Source organism: Perissodus microlepis, chromosome 7 (assembly GCF_051167445.1).
Source record: "Perissodus microlepis isolate ML-2025 ecotype Zambia chromosome 7, ASM5116744v1, whole genome shotgun sequence".
NCBI lineage: Eukaryota > Metazoa > Chordata > Actinopteri > Cichliformes > Cichlidae > Perissodus > Perissodus microlepis.
Window position 1 is genome coordinate 37512468 of NC_140467.1, and position 11163 is coordinate 37523630.

Sequence of the window (11163 nt, forward strand, 5' to 3'; positions counted from 1 at the left end):
TTTACAAATGGCCCAGGAAAAAAAACACAAGAAGCTAAGTCAAAATTTTAAATTATTATATCAAAATTGCAGGTTATTGTCCTCAGATTTCAGGTTATCTCAAATTTTTAAGTTATATGCCTCAGAGTTTTGAGTTATTATGTCAGAATTCCCACTATGTCTGAAAATTTCAAGTAATGTATCTCAAAATGTCTTGTTACTATCCCAAATTCTTATTTAAATATAAAGAAATCAATTAGTTGATTATATATATATATATATATATATATATTAAAAAACAAAAACTAAACAAATATCTAAATTTTTATCACTGTTTATCTTAATGAATTTATTTTTGTCTTTTATTTATTTTTTGTTTTACTTTTTTTTTTAATTTCTCCATCTTACTTTTATACATGTTGTTATTTTTGTAAATTGTAAATAAAGACCAAGGTTTTTTGGTTGCTTTTTTAAATTTCCTGAATAAAGGCAGAGTGGGTCCTCTTTCCTTTACAGTCTTTTGTAATTGTGAAACCGGTACACGCGTTTAAGAAACAAAAATGCGGTGAAGCACAGATACACAGTCGAGAGTTTTATCGTCTGTTACAAAGACACTTGCTGAGGTGTCCATCACCAAGTCCTCCTGTATGGTCTATTCTCTCTAACTAACTTACATTAATCACCGTTGAGGACTTTTACTGATGAGCAGTTTCCAGTAGCGTCGAAACAATCGCAGCGGGAAGGAAACACCAAGCATTTGACCGTTAATATAACCTGTTTGGGGTTTTTTGGTGTCCGCTGTTGACCTCTCCGACTCTCTGAGATGACTACTAATCCTCCAGGACAAGGTAATTCATTTGTTTTGGGTCATTTAAGTTCTTGAGAATCGGCTGCTGAATACAGGGGCGTAGCTACCAGCTCTGGATACCCTGAAACAGCCCCCTCCATGAGGGAGGAATAGGGCAAGAACCTCCACGAATGGGAAGCGGATTTATCAGTTAACTTAGACCAAAACTTCTGGTCTCAGATATGCTTAAAAACCTTTTATTTAATTAGAAATCCCAGTCTTCAATTAATTCAATACAAAATACTACATAGAGTACACTATACAGGTCATCGGATGTTCAAGATGGGCTTTACGTCTACCAACAACTGTTCACACTGTCAAACCAATACACCGGACAATTATATCCACGCTCTTTGGTTCTGTCCACCAGTTCAGAAGTTTTGGCGCGAGATATGTGAAGACTTATCAAAGTGTCTGAAATGTAACATTCCAACTTCCCCTTTAGTGTGTTTGTTGGGCAGCTTAGATTATGTCACTACAGAAAAGAATATAGCCCATTTGGTTTTCACTGCCCTATGCATAGCCAAGAAAACAGTCCTCATGAACTGGAAAAATAAAAATAATCTTAATTCTAACCAATATAGAAATTATCTAATAGGTTACATTAGTCTTGATACAGCCTCTGCCACCACATCAGATCAATTGCTCTGGGCTCCTTTGATCAGCTCCATCACCTAGTGGGGGTGGGGGGTCATAGTTTGGTCCTACCTTCGCCGTTGTGATTGGTGTGGGGGTAGGGACAGGCTTGGGGCGTCAGGGGATTCCCCAGAAGCGTCTTCCTTGGAGGGCTCAACCCGGGGTTGCGGTCATGGCCTGTTAAGGGCTCTGTTGGCTCTTAGGTGATGGTTTCCTCGTGGCTGCGTGCAGCGGGGCTAGGGGAGGGTCTGTGCTGACGGACGTGGGTTACTGACCTGAGAGCCTGGCTGTCCCTGGGTGTGTCCGGGGCAGGCGGGGTTCTTGGGGTGCTCCGTCTCTGGGCTGGGGCCATGGCTGGGCCTTGGGGGCTTGGGTCCTGGTTGGTGTGTCGCCGGGGTTGTGGGCGGGTGGGTGTATGGGGGCTCAGCCCTGGCGCAGGGTGCCGCCGGTGCATCGAGCCACCTGGGGGGCTCTTCTACTGGTGGGGGAGGCTTTTACATCTTACAGGATGTCTCCTCTCTCCAGGAAGTGACTCTGCAGGTGGGGAGAGATATAGGAGAGGTGGAGGAAGATCTCAGCCTGGGTGTCTATTGTCTTGTGTAGTCTGGAAGATAAGTGGAAGACGGGGTGGGTGCAGTTTTCTCTGTGGTGGGGTCAGTGGGCTGCCCCAGGCTCTGTGGGGCCGGGCGGCGCTGCTGAACTGGGCCCCCGGTCCGGATGGGCCTGGGCCCCCTTTCCCTGGTGGGTTGTAGAGTGTGGGGGTGCCTACTGGGGTCAGCAGGGGAGCTGGCCCCAGGGAGGGGCCACTCGCCCCTCCCTTCCTTCCCTCCCCATCTCCAGCTGCCTCCCTCTTCCCGCTCCACCACAATCACCCACGCATGCAGGGCCTTGGGGTAAGGATGTGTCACCAGGGTGCAGGGGAGGCATCCCCCCCCTCTGTCCCCTTCTGGCTGCCTGTGCCTCAATTTTATCTCACAACTTAGACATTCACATTACTCACACTCTCATTACACATACATATAGGATCTTGGGGGTGGGCACGCTACACGGAATCCAAAAGACCATCAGGGTGTACACCTCACCCCTGGCGTCGTTGCCCACCTCTCAATTTTAAATACACGTAGACATTGAGGGCTATCAGGAGGGGCTATGCGCTTACCTGCTGCTCTCTGGCAGGTAGCTCCATGCCCTCCTGGGTTTTAAAGGCACCTTAGAACACTCATGCATCAACACTACATATGAGCGGGCAGAGGGAGGTTTGGAGTCTTCACACACCCCCGTTCTCTGCAGCCTGTTGGAGCGGGGGGGGCTAGGAGGAGGAGTTGGCCGTCCGACTGGGGTCTGGAATGTGGGGCCTCCCTGCTGCTGCCGAGTCGGGGCGGTCTGCTTCTCTCCACCCCAGGGAAAAGGGTAACACCACCTGGGTCTGGGTGCAGTTTCCCCCTCGAGGGGCAGGGGTACCTAGACCCGGGGCTTAGAGTACGCTTGGGGAGTGTGATTGTGTGTACAGTGTCTCTTTATGTCTGTCTCCACATTGGGTGAGTGCTGAGTAATTGCATATGAGAGCATGAGGGTGGGAATGGATGTCTGTATCTGTGTGTGCCTGTATGTCTGTGTCCATATGTCAGGTTGGGTATCAAACGCCACCTCTCTAGGCCCTCCATGGTATGGAGGCCTATCTCCCCCCACCACTCCCCCTGCCAGTGGCAGACGCCCTCAGACATTGGTGCGTTGGTGGTTCTTTGTGTTCGGGGATGGGCGTCCAGGTACCCACCGGCTCACTCCTGGTGGCTGCTTGTCGGAGCCTGGGGCTCGCTCGGGCTCCTTCAGGGGTGGGGTGCCCTCAGCCTCTCGGCCTGGGGCTCGTTCACTCTGGCACAGCTGGCTGCCGGCGGAGCTCACGGGCACGTCACTGCAACCCCCCCTGGCTTCTGCTCCGCGGCTGCTGAGCGACCCCTCATCTGGGACTCTCCTCAGCTCTTTCCGGGATAGTGGCGCGGCTGCCCCTCTGTTGGTCTTCCTTGGTCTCTTGTGCTCTGGGGGCCTCTGGATGTCTGGAGCCTTGATCTCCTCCATACCTGCTTCATGCCCTGGAGGACGGGGCTGTGGCCCCCCACATGCAGATCATTACATGAAGGAACCTTTTAAATACAAGCGCGCTCACGCTCACAGGTGTACACACGGGTGTTCACACACACAAACTACACCCGTTTTGGCTGCTACCTCAAAGCACACTGTGCGCTGTCGATCTTACGTGCTGCACAATAATATTTAATATTTAGTATTTACTGTCATATTCCCATAGATCATCGCGATGATGTTGTTTATTATATTGCTCTCTTTTTCTTTGCTTGTTTTCTCTTTTTTCTTTCTCAACAGGTGATCCAGGTGACTGATATATGTATTTTTTGTCTGTTTGTTTTGTTGGTTTTTGGTTTTTGCCCTTTATCACCGCCCCTCTTCCCCGCTCTTTTTCTTTCCCTCTTTCTTTCTCCCTTTTCTTTTCTCCAGTCAAGTCTGTCCCGTGTTCAGCAAATGAAAACAAAATAAACAATAAAAGCAAAGGTGAATCAAATAGACCAATACGGCAAGGCTGGGATGGTCCATTTGGTAAAGTAAATCCATTGGGTGTCTTTCTTTGCCTTTAGACAACAATTCTGATGGCAAAAAAACCAAACGGGACAGTCAAAAAAAAAAAAAAAAAGAACCTCCACGATCACAAGAATCATTTTTATTGTGTTTTCTAGTAAATCTTGCTATAAATAAGATCCTAAATAAGCTTAAACACTGTTTAGCTTAATCTTTTTGGATGTTTATTCAACATTCAATTGTAATTACCCAAAAACGTGGCCATTATTAGCTGTCCCTCACTCTCTTTTTTTTTGTAAAACAGCCTTCCCAAACAAGACCCGGGTGGCTATATTGGCAGAGCTGGAAAAGGAAAGGAGGCGACTGATGCAGAGTCAGTCCATGAATACTCCTGGAGCCAGGTAGGCGTAGTATAGCATAATCCAAGTAACAGAAGGGGGTGGGGGTATTAAGTCTGTGTGTAAAGCTTACCTGGGACATTAGTATGTGTCATGATCTGATGTCCTCGTGTTGGCATTGGTCCTACAACATCATAATTACTGTTGCATATGGACCATCAACTACAACGGTGATGCAAAAACATGAAAGAAGTCATCCAAGGACAGGACACACGCAAGTTATGAAGGTAACTTTGGTTCTGTGAATTCCCAGACATCAAGTTGGATATGTCTCCTTGCACTGCATGCAGGTTGAGATACCATGTTATAGCCTACATCCAGTCTCTAGGAAGCTTCTTGAGCCGAGATGTTCCAAGTGACCAGCATGACTGGCAGTTTCCCGGGAATTCACAGAACCATATTTACCTCTTTCAGTTTAACTCCCACCTCCCTGCCAGTAGCATTAAACAAGATGGCTGGCTTGTACCTGCAGTGCAATAAGGAACAACAGCTGGACACTGTTGTACAGATTTCCCCTTGTGAAACACGTTTCATTGCCATCCGAGATGTGGAGAGACTCCTGACAAATGTGGCAAATAACATCTGAGGGAACAGGTGTGCTCACCACTCCATATGCTTATTTTATTGTAAACAGTCCAGTGGGAAAGTAGATTTTTTTTTGGGACACAGCTTTTCCCCTGTTGTTTCAGTTATGACATATTAAGAGATGCTCCGAGTGTGTAAAGCTCTGTGCTGCTTCAAATCCTGAAGCCTGAACTTTAATGCCCTCATTATTATGACAAGGCGCCAGTCGCCATCCTCTAATGTTATGACTTCACAACAATGTGACTGGACATTTGCAGCGATGGTCCTGGAACAATAATTATGATGATGTTAGAACACCAACATATAACCTGTCATTAGTCAGGCTTAAAGGGCCGAGTTCAGGCAGAACAAAAAAGACTTTGGTAATTTTCACATGCTTCCATGCCATCTTTTTCCCTTCAACACTGTAGCATCTCGCTGGCCCGGCCCAGTGTTAAGGACTTCAGGGACAACGCAGAACAGCAGCACATCGCTGCGCAGCAGAAAGCTGCCTTGCAGGTAAGACACCAGAAACGCTACTAGAAGTGCAACCACATTCAATAATAATTAAATAAACCAGCCCTGTGATTACCCCTCCTCATTATGAATCTTACAGTGATTACAAGCAATCCTACACAGCATACATTAGAAGAGCCTTTTGATAGGAGCCCAACTAACACTGGATTTATTTTTTTAGGCGTGTGTGGGGGGGCGTTCCAGTCATTTATTTTACAAGTTTACTGCTTGACTCCACATCACTGTGTCCTCAGCTGTGATTACAGTTACAGTGATTACAGCTGGTGATGAGCGTGTCAGAGCTAATCTGCTGGATAAACAAATGCCAGATCCCACATCTGTGATCTGAAATCCCAAATATTTTTACTAAGTGCTGGTGAATTAATCATTGGTTCAGGCATGCTGTCTCAAACTACCTGATAGATCTGAGGGCAGCATTTCTTGTAAATTACAGTTACAAGAAAATACCAGTAAATACCAGCTGGGTATCACTTAGCAGTGCGTATGTGCTAATGTAGATTAGAGGTTTCAAGGCAACTGGATTTAAAAATGAGCTGCATTCAATCCTCCTTCTATATCATTAACAGTGGGAAATAACTATGATTTGTTATCAGGCTGTCAATATAAATTCAACCTCAACAAGTTAACTGATAAAACAGAATAAATGAAAACACAGATTCTTCATGTCATGCTGGTGGTGTGATTGCGTGTTTGGGTGGCCCTCTGCTGTCAAGCCTGTAGTTAACACCTTTATTTCTTTTCTTGCAGCATGCACATGCACATTCTTCAGGCTTCTTCATCACTCAGGACTCCTCATTTGGAAACCTCATCCTCCCAGTTCTTCCACGCCTGGAGCCCGAGTCATGACGTTTTTTACGTCCGATCTACCTTCTGGTGTGAGAGGCGCAGCTTTGGAACAAGCTGGGCGCACACCACGTCTCTCATCTTGGACAGCTGTTTGTGATGTCGTAAATGATCTCAGGGGAGTGTTAAATGACCTCTCTTATGTTTTCATGACTAAGAAAGCTGGTTGCTGATTTTTAGAAAACCTGCACAAAGGATCAGAAGACTGTTCTACATGGCCGTGAAACATTGCAGTAAAGGTTATATTTCGACTGTTTTCGTTCTGCTGTGGATAATAAAAATGTTGCATACATTAAAGATGATAACAGGAGTGCTTCTGGACTCTAACACACCCACTGATGTTCTTTGAGGGTGAAAGATATCAATTTAATAAATGGAGGAAAAAACTTTTTTTTGTGGTTTATTGTAAAACAGCCATAAGAAACACATTTTTTAGAACCTGATGAATTCAGAGCAGCTGAATCTGCCGTGAAAGTCAACAAGTGTCAGTTTCACGCTTCTGTTTCATAATCGCACAAGAAAAAAATCCACTAGACAGGAAGCACCCATGATGGTTGGAATACAATCGACATATGATTTGAAGTCAATTATGTTAAAAGTCCTAAGGTGGTATTTTTCTCTGATTTTTTTTTTCTATACATAAAGTATGCAGAGGTTTTGTAGGCCTGTGCCTCAGTCAGGCAGAGCGAGCACCATACATGAAACTGTCACTTTGACACAATGGGCAACAGTTCTCCTTTTGCCTTCATTGTTTTGATCTTGGCCTTAATGGTGTCATCCATCGCCTGCCGGCAGCGGTGGGCGTAGTGTGCCAGCGTCTCCTCCTTCTCATCCCATGGTGCCAGTGCGTGAAAAACCTCTGGAGCAGCCAGGCTGAGCTCCGCTATGGCCGCCGTGCGAGAGATTGTGTTGCGGTCCACACCGATGCGGTCAAACGCCACCTTCATGGAGACGCTGCGGCGAAACTCCTGGAGGGCAGCCATGTAGCGTGCTATCACACCCACCACGTTTTTCACTACCAATAAAAACAAAAAAGCAATGTTTAGCACAGCGAGTACTCTGTGACACATTTATCAGAGTGTGTCTATGTGTCCTTACTCCTGACTCGAGTGTTTTCTCCATCCCGGCTCCTCTTGCTCTTCGGGGTCCGATGGCGCTCTAGAGGATGAAGCTCCACTTCCTCAAATGAGTCAAACAGCATTGGCAAATCAAACCCAGCTGCATCATCAGAGGACGCCATGTGTGAGCTTCCAGGTTCCACCTGAGTGGAACAACGAGGCCACCTCTTCTCTAGAAGAAAGAAAGAGAAGGATGAGGACTGAAGATTTTTGAGAAACCAACTAACTCTAGTTCAGTGAACGTGATTTTTGTGTAAGGTTACAAACGGCACAGATTCGTGAGCTTACCGGGGCGCAGTTTGTCCTGCAGAAAGTCACAGATGAGTTCAGCTTTCTTCGTGAGTTCATGTTGCAGCAGCTCTTTGTCCTGCTTCAAATTGGAGATCATCTCTGTCATTTGTTGGTTTCGGCTGCATTCTGCTAAGAGTAATGCTCGCAGCTTCTCCAGCTCACTCTCGTCTTCTTCAGCTTTACAGACACACAAAAAAATTACAAACAAAAACAACGTTATGTTTTGTTCCCCTGACGGTATGAAAGCATGCGAGCTGGTACCTGTGTTCTTCTCTGTAGTCTCTGTGGCAGAGCTGCATCGCTCAGCCTGCTCTGTGGTCCCTGCTGTGCAGCTGCCTCCTCCTAGTACCTCCATCTCTGGATCCATCGATCCCTCACAACCCGCATGTTGTCCATGCTGGGGCTGACAGCAAGATGAAAGAGCCTTTTTTGGCCACAGTGTTTGTGTGATTTGAGAGTATGTGTTTGGTGCCTGATGAGTCTGTAAAACACAGACTGGGTCTGTCTCTGCGAGCCCAGTGTCATCGTCTTCTGCTGGGGCGGATTCCTGTTTGACCTTCTTTGCCGCGATGGCTCCTCCCTGGGCCCCGCCTCTTTTCCTAGATGGCCGGGGCTCATAGTCGCCATCCTCATCTGTGGCTGATGAATCACATGCAGCAATGTCAAAAAGCCGACCGCTGAACTCCTCGCCCTCTGATGCCGCTTCACTATAGGAGAGGTCACATGATGTTCTCACTGCAATCTGAACATTTAGAAAGAGGTGATGTCCAACTGTACAACCTTATAATCCTGTACATAATTGTCTCTATAGCTTTACTGTAGAGTTCATGACAACTGTACAATTCATTTTCATGTAAGTCACCAGTTTACATCAAATTAAGCCTTAAAATTATGCATAACTTGCATGAAATCCGTGGACTGTAACTTAAAGATGGCTTGTAACCACATAGCTTCCACGTTCCAAAAACAAAGCCACTGTAAAAGTGATTTAAGAGTGCATTATTTCACCAAAAATCCAACATAAAAGTAAGGCTGCAGGGATTTTCCAGTCTTGTCTGGGTTTAATCATATGTTGACAGACAAAGTATTAAAGGCTCATGAACCCACATGCTGATTATACACTGGCCCTAAGCTCATGTGAATTTGTCAGTAACCCAATTCTTTGCACATTTGCACATCCCCGTGTCATTTCAGACAATACCAGCACCTCACATCTTTACCTCACCTTACTGGTTGGACGACCTCCAGCAAACCTCTCCTGGCCTAGTCTGGTACTGGCTGAGCCACCACAAGTGTTTGCATTTTCACCAAGGGGCCAGTGGTAGGCGTGTCCAGCCCCACAGCCCCACACAGCAATGGGGACGCTGCCACCGTGCGGACCAGATTCAGCTGTCAGCACATTGCTGTAGGAGCCACGGGTGATGTGCTGCAAGCTGGGGAGGAGGTTACAGATGGTGCCATGGCTGTGAGCCCAGCGGACGAGTTTACACAAACTGTCCGAGGTGGTTTGAACCAGGCTGGACATCATAGGATGTCTGAAACAGAGAGCGAGAAGACGGTGTTAGAAACACTTTAATATTATTTATTTGTATCTGTTGCTAATATCACTGGCATCATAGATAACAACTGCTTCCATCAGCTGCCTTTGCTGTTATCTTTCTTTCCTTTGCTGCTGATGCCACAAGTTTTTTTTAATAATTACTCAAGGAAATTCACATTTACAGGCGGTGCAAGTCTTGATTTGATCCATCTTTATTTTCAGCCACGTGTGACCTAAACTGAGTCCTAAGAACAGCTTCTCATATTAGAGGATCAAGATTTATTTTTCAGTTTTTTGTGTTTTTGACTTTCTTCAATTTTAGGGTTTACATTATGCAAAATGTTTCATGTTCTTGTATATAAACTGGCGATTTAAAAAAAAAAAATACTGTTTTCACTTTAGCAGACAAAAAAGACGTGCTGATTTTTAATGCATGTTTACCACAAATGACCACATCTAATCTGTTAGTGTTTTCCCCTTTTCTCCTCTTTAAATTACCCTCAAAGAGGACTTGTTGCTTTGCAAGTCCTATCGTGCAACAGCTGTATACTACACCTCGTAACATGCAGCTGCTGCAATACTGAATCCCCTGATTCAGTTTACCATGGTAAAGATTACAGTCACATATTTATGAAGGCAAAATTTTCCAATTCATAAAAATAAATCTTGTCGGTTACAAGACGCCTAATTGTAGCTACAGCAAATGAACTGTAAACACAGAGTGTCCTTCAGTTTCCTGTTAAAAACAATTTATATTTTATTTAAACTGGCATAAATCATCAATTTATCTTCCTCTCGATCAAATCTGTCCACGGGCAAATCCTAATTTAACAAACACAGGAAAACAAAGCACCTACAGCACATACACATGCCTCATAATTACCTTTAAAAAAGAAATCTAAATTAAACCAGGTCCATGCAGGTTTCACATAATCTGACTGTCCTCATTTATTCCGCAGCTGCCTGCAGTAAGCCAAAGCAACTCTCAGGTCTTATGTGCTGACGCGAAACACGCTTGATTAAAAATAATAATAAAAAATGTCCAGCTTTTGTTTAATTATTATCTTCTTTGTCCGGTAGGTTTAATATCGCCACAGTTGAATGAAAGGGTTGGTTTACTGCCAGCAAGTGGACGGGAGGATGAACTGTGCTCTGCTTTCAGTGGGTGATGAAACAGCGACCTCTAGTGGGCAGAGGGGGATATTAATAAAGTACTATAATATATATCCTGCACATGCATATTATTTGTATTTTATTTTTGTTTTGATACAATTTAAATTATAAGAGGATGAGAAATAAAATATCCCATTCATCCATATAGATTGTAAGACTGTTAAAAAAACATTTAATATTTGTTTTGCCGGGTTAAAACATGTTTTTACGTATTTATATATACTTATTTTCTCCCTGACACCCAACTAAAAAGCAGTTTCACAGCAGCATAAGCAGCCAAACAAGTTGTGCTGTCACAAAAAAAAATCTTCTCAGATTACAAATCAAGCGAACAGAAACTTTCAGCATGTCAAATTGATGCGAACACATCGTTCCTGCCCGGTGAAGCTGAAACATCCAGGAACTTGATGCAGACTTTACTTTAAAACACAAACAGTATTTTATTTTTAACTTTTTATCAAAGCCCAAATTAACTTTTAACGTTTAAAGTGTGTATTTTTAGCATCCTGAAGAGTGACTAGCGAATTTCTCTAATTAACATAAGGCTTGTTAGCCCGAGACCAGTTCAAAGATTACGTGCAATGACGTCATAGCCCATAAAGCAGGTTAACTGGGGCAGTTAATCTAACATACCCCGCTTGATGTGGA

The 11163-nt window shown here is 44.7% G+C and overlaps 2 protein-coding genes across 3 annotated transcripts; one reads left to right on the forward strand and one right to left on the reverse strand.

Annotated features, from left to right (window-relative positions):
• The first annotated feature begins 499 nt into the window (after window positions 1–499).
• LOC146383564 (SOSS complex subunit C-like) lies at window positions 500–6783 on the forward strand. The gene is made up of 4 exons (XM_084934877.1): window positions 500–827; window positions 4356–4452; window positions 5445–5532; window positions 6298–6783. Exons 1-4 carry the CDS (start codon window positions 803–805, stop codon window positions 6394–6396), a joined length of 309 nt encoding a protein of 102 aa, XP_084791003.1. The 5' UTR covers window positions 500–802; the 3' UTR covers window positions 6397–6783.
• On the reverse strand, window positions 6776–10490 carry kiaa1958 (KIAA1958 ortholog). Of its 2 annotated transcripts, XM_084934876.1 has the most exons (6): window positions 10226–10486; window positions 9028–9337; window positions 8064–8544; window positions 7800–7979; window positions 7492–7683; window positions 6776–7408 (listed from the first exon to the last, which is right to left on the reverse strand). In XM_084934876.1, the coding sequence occupies exons 2-6, from the start codon at window positions 9328–9330 to the stop codon at window positions 7101–7103; spliced, it is 1464 nt and encodes a 487-aa protein (XP_084791002.1). In that variant the 5' UTR covers window positions 9331–9337; window positions 10226–10486; the 3' UTR covers window positions 6776–7100. The 2 variants fall into 2 exon arrangements, with proteins under 2 accessions (XP_084791002.1, XP_084791001.1); XM_084934875.1 differs by having other exon boundaries at window positions 7800–8544; window positions 10226–10490.
• Between the last annotated feature and the right edge of the window lie 673 nt (window positions 10491–11163).

Excerpts from the sequence above, each read along its gene's own strand:
- LOC146383564 (XM_084934877.1), top strand. The coding sequence starts at position 803 with ATGACTACTAATCCTCCAGGACAAG. Across the intron at positions 828-4,355 it reads TACTAATCCTCCAGGACAAG|CCTTCCCAAACAAGACCCGG; the intron begins GTAATTCATTTG and ends TTTGTAAAACAG. Across the intron at positions 5,533-6,297 it reads AGCAGAAAGCTGCCTTGCAG|CATGCACATGCACATTCTTC; the intron begins GTAAGACACCAG and ends CTTTTCTTGCAG.
- kiaa1958 (XM_084934875.1), bottom strand. The coding sequence starts at position 9,330 with ATGATGTCCAGCCTGGTTCAAACCACCTCGGACAGTTTGTGTAAACTC. Across the intron at positions 8,545-9,027 it reads GAGGTCGTCCAACCAGTAAG|ATTGCAGTGAGAACATCATG; the intron begins GTGAGGTAAAGA and ends CTAAATGTTCAG. Across the intron at positions 7,409-7,491 it reads AGAAAACACTCGAGTCAGGA|TGAAAAACGTGGTGGGTGTG; the intron begins GTAAGGACACAT and ends TTTTATTGGTAG.